The 6,478-nt window shown below is 29.2% G+C and overlaps 1 protein-coding gene across 1 annotated transcript; it reads left to right on the top strand.

The window, feature by feature from the left end:
* Positions 1-431: 431 nt before the first annotated feature.
* On the top strand, positions 432-6,324 carry LOC111421053 (uncharacterized). Its single transcript, XM_023054169.2, has 4 exons — positions 432-519; positions 1,800-1,965; positions 5,387-6,098; positions 6,153-6,324. The coding sequence occupies exons 2-4, from the start codon at positions 1,800-1,802 to the stop codon at positions 6,271-6,273; spliced, it is 999 nt and encodes a 332-aa protein (XP_022909937.1). The 5' UTR covers positions 432-519; the 3' UTR covers positions 6,274-6,324.
* Positions 6,325-6,478: the final 154 nt, after the last annotated feature.

Here is a 6,478-nt window from a genome sequence, read left to right on the forward strand (position 1 = left end):
TGTCCTGAATAATCTCAAAGTAGAGATTCCAAAGTCTTTATAAATGACGAGCTACATTAATGTCATTAATTAATAGAAATTAAGCTTTTTCATTTACATTTACGATACGGAGTGCTTTATTTCTTCAATGGTCTTCGAGCCATCGATGATTTCTTCTATTTTAGACTTTCGTTTAATTAGCTAATTACACTAATAATTTCCTTGCAATAATAATTTCATGAATACAAATATTAAGTTTTAATATAAAGTTTGAAACCTCATCATAATGGATTCTTTTAAAAGAATCCGAAGGCAACATAATGTTCAGAATCGATTCGTTGGTAATCTACCAAAATTATAGAAGTGATTCAAAGGAAAAAATCCTGTTTGGGACAACTTGATTAAAAGAATACTGCCAAAACACCGTTCCCGACCTTCTTAACACTGAAGACATAGCGAGACCACCTTAGTATAACTTGAGCCATCAACTGGTTCGGGTTACATGTGAGGTGATTTCGTTCAAAAATCTTCTTTTTCATAGTAAGTAATTGATAAAAAGTTAAATTATTTTAATTTTTTATGAAAGTTGAATCAAAACAAATCATAATTTGTATTAATTAATTTTTTTGATTTTAAATGTTCTTTATTTGCGGTTGTTGACTTCGACAACCAAAACAGTGGGCGTAAACAAAAATAGTGATTAAGGAACCGGATTCAAAATTAAGAAGAAACAAAGAATCACGATTTTCTTAACAATCACAAGTTTTTTGAAAACAAGTTCATTAAAAGAATCTGTGTTAAATTGAGTATCGTTTTTACAGTAAGAGAAATTTGGTTAAACCATTAAATGGTAGTTGCGAACGTTATTTGAATAACAATTAAGTTACGATTCGGTTAAAATTAATGTCATAAAATACGACCTTAACATTCAAAACCTAATAAGTAACCCTAAAAAGTTAATGCCAACTTCTTTTAGTTCCTGTTTGACAACACTAACAAGATGAATAAATTGGCGGTCTAATTGATTTTAAAACCAGTTTAAACTCATTATAATCTTTTCCTTATTATTGATATTTAATTTGTTGGTCCAATCCAAAAGTATGCAAGGGTGCGTAACCTACTTGTTCAAGGATATATTAACAAACCGAATTAAATTGAAACTCAACAAAGACGTGACCGTAATACTCAAGAAATAAAAAGGATAGTAAGGATTACAACTTCGATTAGTTAAGAAAGTATTAAAAAGGATCACTTTAAAATCACTTTCTTTATGGAAATATATAATTGCGAAATCAGAATATTAAGATACGCTTTGTATAAAATTGCATTGACCATCATAAATTGCGGTTAAATGATTTATTATAATGCATACAATGCCAATGTCACATTTTAAGCACGCACATTCTCGAAATTGAGCTTACACCGACCTTGATCGGTCAATGAACATTTTGGAGGTGAAAGAACGCGACATTAGCGTATACGTTATAATTGTTACATGGATAATATGGTAATCTCAAGACATACTTTATGCTTACGTTGTTTTTTTTGATGAGATGACTGTCAAAGAATTTAATCTCTACTTCTCGGTTTTTGCATGAGTAACGTAAGACCAGTTCTTGTCATTACCATAATTTCAACTTATCGGTCGTAAACCTGTTGTTTTAAATAAGACCATACAATGGCAAAACACCATCTATAAAACCAATTTTATGTCCTCCCATACAAAAAAGATTTTTTAATTTTTTTTTTATTCTAAAATAAAATTGTAGAAATATTGTTGATTTATGTGCATATTTTAATTTATTTTATTTTATTTGAAGATGCGATTTGTGTTTCTTTGTTGTTCGGTGATTTATTTTTTCACCTCGTATGTGAGAGGACATGGAAGACTTATGGATCCGCCGGCGAGAAATTCTATGTGGCGGTTTGGATTTCCAAACCCAGTAAACTATAATGATAATGAACTGTTTTGTGGAGGGTTTACAGGTAAATTTTTTGTGAATTATTTTTATTTCAAATATAACTTTTTGTACATAGAACTTTTTTGCATAATACTTAATCAGTTTGGCCTATTGTATCTGTAGCGAAACGAATTCAACACTACAAATAATTGATTACAATTACCTTGCCTCAACTAATAGAAAAATAAAACTTGTGTAACATCGTTAAAAAGTTAAATCTTTAAATTTTCTGGAAAACACTCTCATTAAGTTTTCCAACTTCTTGCGTCTTTATTAAGTAACTTGAAAATGCTTTCAATAGGTTTGATCCATTTTGACACTCTCACCATCCACCTTTAAAGGATGCCGAAATTCTTTATTTTTATCCGATCATTCTCGTTAAATATCTTCGAGTTGCTTTTATTTTATTAGAACCTTATTAACTCGCATCAATCATTTTTTTCCATATTCTAGATCCGTTGAATATTGTAAAAAATATCCCCTTTAACTATTTTAAGTTCTTCCTTCTTTTCCAGTAATAAGAAAATGTTTCCAACCATTATAGATCTATTTTGACACATACCATGAAGACTTTTCTATCTCCTTTTATCTTTTAAAAATGTTCAAGAGATACCAAAACAATGTTTTTTAGAAGTGATTAGAACCATTTTGATACAAATCAAACAGCATTTCCCATATTCCAACCTTTTAGATTTTTTTTGCAAAATGTCTCTTTTAACTATTTTTACTTCTTCACCCTTTTTAAGTAATAAGAGAATGTTTTGAAATATTTTGATACATATCAATAACCTTTTTCTATTTTCTGTTATTTATGAATCATTTTTAAAACTTGGTATGTTTTCAAAATGTTTTCAATCATTTTTTATAAAGGGTAAGTATACCATAGTTATTTTAAAAGTGATTAAAATCATTTTGATTCACAACACTTAGCTTTTCCCAATTTCTATATCCTTTAAATTTTCTGAAAAATATTTCTCTTTACCATTTTACCTTTTTCATCTTTTTCAAGTAATAAGAGATTGTTTTCAACCATTTTAAACTATTTTAACCCATACCAACATACTTTTTCTATCCTATGTTATCTTTCAAAAAGTTTCAAAAGACACCAAATACATTTTTTAAAGAAGTTGTGTATACTCAAGTTGTTTGCGAGTGATTAGAAGAATTTTAATTCACACCAGCCTGTATTATCCATATTCTAAATCCTTTAAATACTCTGGAAAATATCTTCTTTAACTATTTCAATCTCTTCGTTCTTTTCAAGTAATAAGAGAATGTTTACAAATATTTTGAACTATTTTGACATATATCAATAAGCTTTATCTATTTACTGTTATCTTTGAAACATTTTCAAAAGACACCAAAATCAGTTTTTTGTAGAAATTCAATACAGTGTAAATGGTTGTGACCTATGATTATATATAATATGGATTGAGCTAACTGAATATATCTACTAACAAAAATGTTGCTCAAGGTGAATAGACGCAGATGGAAAGCGATAATGTGAAAGTGTAACAAAGATAGATATATTATATGTCAGTACGCTTCTATATCTATCTCACTTCTATCAGTACACCCATTATATGGCAGTACGCTTCTATGTCTATCTCGGTTCGATCACCTTGCGCAAGCTATCTCTCTCGTTGGCTCAATCCATATTATATATAATCAAAGGTTGTGACTGATTACAACAGTTTTGATTCACACAATTCAGCTTCTCTAATATAAGAAATTTTTACTTCTTCCTCGATGTTAATTAAGAGAATTTTTCCATCTATTTCACACTATTTGGACATATACCGACAAGCTATTTCTATCTCATGTTGTCTATTAAAAATATTCAAACGACACCAAAACGATCTTTTATAGATGTTGAAAGAATGTTAGATGAGGTTAGTTTTGTTTTGAAATGTTAATCATCTCGGCAAAGAATGTTGAGTAAGGTTAGTTTTTCTTTGTAATGTCAATTATACCGTGAAGGAATATTGAGCACGGTTAGTTTTCTTTTGAAATGTCAATCATTAAGATATTATGAACTATTCAAATTTCGATATGATGAGAGCTCAATTGTCAAAATCAAAATAAATTTGTTTTTTAATAAGATTGTAGTAAAACTAAACATTTAGATGATTAATATCTTAAAATAAAGATTGATAAATAGGAATTTTATGGAGATATGACACTTTATAGTTCAGTATCTACAACTCTTCAAATCAAGGTGTGCAAAACAAGGCGGAAGACAATAACATTTGGGAAATTGAAACTATTTTAGAAGTATATCCCATATGATAAATCAAAGTATGATGGTTGATTGAACCTCATACAAGTTTTTCTTACATAAAATTTGAGTGAATCAAAACATTTAGATGATTGATATCTTAGAATAAAGCTTGATAAATAAGATTTTTACGATGATATGATAAATTACAGTTCAGTATCAAAATTCATAAAATCGGATTGTTTACAACCAGGTGAAATTAGAGACATAAAACTTTTTCGTTGATAACTTTTGAGAGATTCAATATATTGTGATGCTGTATATAACAAAGGAAAGCCCACCAAATATGGTGATATGATATGGTCAGGTGGTATGAAGAGAATAATTCAAATCAGACTCTAATGTAAGATTACAATAGTCAAAAACAGCACACAAGTTTTTGTTCAATAACATTTGAATTAATCAACACATATAAATGACTAATATCATAAAACAGAGCTTGATTAATAAAAATGTTACGATGATATGATATTTTACAACTCATTGTCTACATTTCTTAGAATCGGATTATTTAGAAGAAGATGAAACGGTTAAAATCGAGGTTCACTTTTTCGTCGATAACTTTTTAGACATTCAAGATATTTTGATGCTTTATGTCATAAAAGAAAGATCAAGAAATACGAATTGCACGGTGATATGATACGATCTGCTTATGTTAATAGAATTATTCAAATCTGGATGTAATGGGAGTTTAAAATTGTCAAAAATAATATACAATTTTTTACTTTGATAACGTTTGAGTCAATCAAGACATTTAGATGATTAATATCTCAAAATAAAGCTTGATTAATAAGAATTTCATAGTGATATATCACATTCTACTCAGATAGCTAGAATTTTTAAAATGAGGTTTCTTGGAAATGCTTAATATGGTCACAATTCAAATATAAAGCTTTGTCTTTGATAACTTTTGAGAAATTCAAGATATTATGATGATATACATATATCAGAAAATAAAACCCAATTAATAACAATTCCATGATGATATGGTACATTTTATTGAAATATCCAGAAGGTTATAATAATGAACAGTAACATACAATTTTTCTTCGATATCATTTGAGCCAATGAAAATATTTTTATGATTTAACAAATTTGTTTAAAATTTTTAAAATTATTTTAAAAGCCCATATTTTGTACTTTAAATAAATAATTAAATTTCTTTTAGTACAATGGGAACAAAATGGTGGTAAATGTGGAATTTGTGGTGATCCTTACCAAGTTAAAGAACCCCGACCACACGAAGCTGGTGGAACTTTTGCTAAAGGAATTTTATCAAGACATTACAGTGTTGGACAACAAATAGAAATTGAAATTGAATTAACTGCAAATCATTACGGAAGATTTGATTTAAAATTATGCCCAAATAATAACCCAGCGCAAGAAGCCACGCAAGAATGTTTTGACCGATACCCTCTGTATATCGCAGGATCGAAAGATACAAGTTATTACATTCCTGAGGATGGCAAGAAAAAGGCCATTTTTACTTATAAAGTTCAATTACCCCCATACGTTACTTGCACCCAATGCGTTTTACAATGGACGTATTATACCGGAAATCAATGGGGTGAATGTCCCAATGGAACGTTAGCACAAGGATGTGGAGCATCGGAAACTTTTAGAAATTGTGCCGATGTTCGCGTTGTTACAAGCACCGGGGGTGTTGTCCCTCCGGCTTTCGCAGGCATTGAAAATCCTTATTTATTGTATTATAGGGATTATCAAAAACCGGAACCTTACAACGTTTATCCGTTAGTTGTTCACGAACAAGTTTGCGTTCCCCATAAATTATACAAAGTAATTCCTGGCATGGCTGATTGGTGTCAAACTAATTGCTTGAAGTATCCGCCTAATTGCCCGGAGAGTGTGTGTCAATGCCCGTAAGATTATTATAATAATAAGTTGTTTTCATAATTTATTTTAAATTTTTTTAGGACTACTTGCGATGCTGTTGGTGAATTGGAAGGTCGAACAGGGGCGGATGTTTACTGTATGGATCAATGTATTGTTTATCCATCTAAATGTCCTGGTGATAAATGTCGCTGTTATGAATGAAATAAACAAAAAAAACTGTGTACTAAAATAAAAAAGTATTTTTCATTTTAATTTTTGAGTTTTATTATTGAAAAAGAGAGCCATCTTAAATAGAATAGCTTTACTGCGGTATACAGAAATCTATTAATCATAGAAATCAATTTTTATGTACAAAAAACTTTATTTCGAATTATTTAATACAGTTTTCTTTTTTTTTGTTCAGAAT

This window comes from Onthophagus taurus, chromosome 1 (genome assembly GCF_036711975.1).
Source record: "Onthophagus taurus isolate NC chromosome 1, IU_Otau_3.0, whole genome shotgun sequence".
In the NCBI taxonomy this organism is placed as follows: domain Eukaryota; kingdom Metazoa; phylum Arthropoda; class Insecta; order Coleoptera; family Scarabaeidae; genus Onthophagus; species Onthophagus taurus.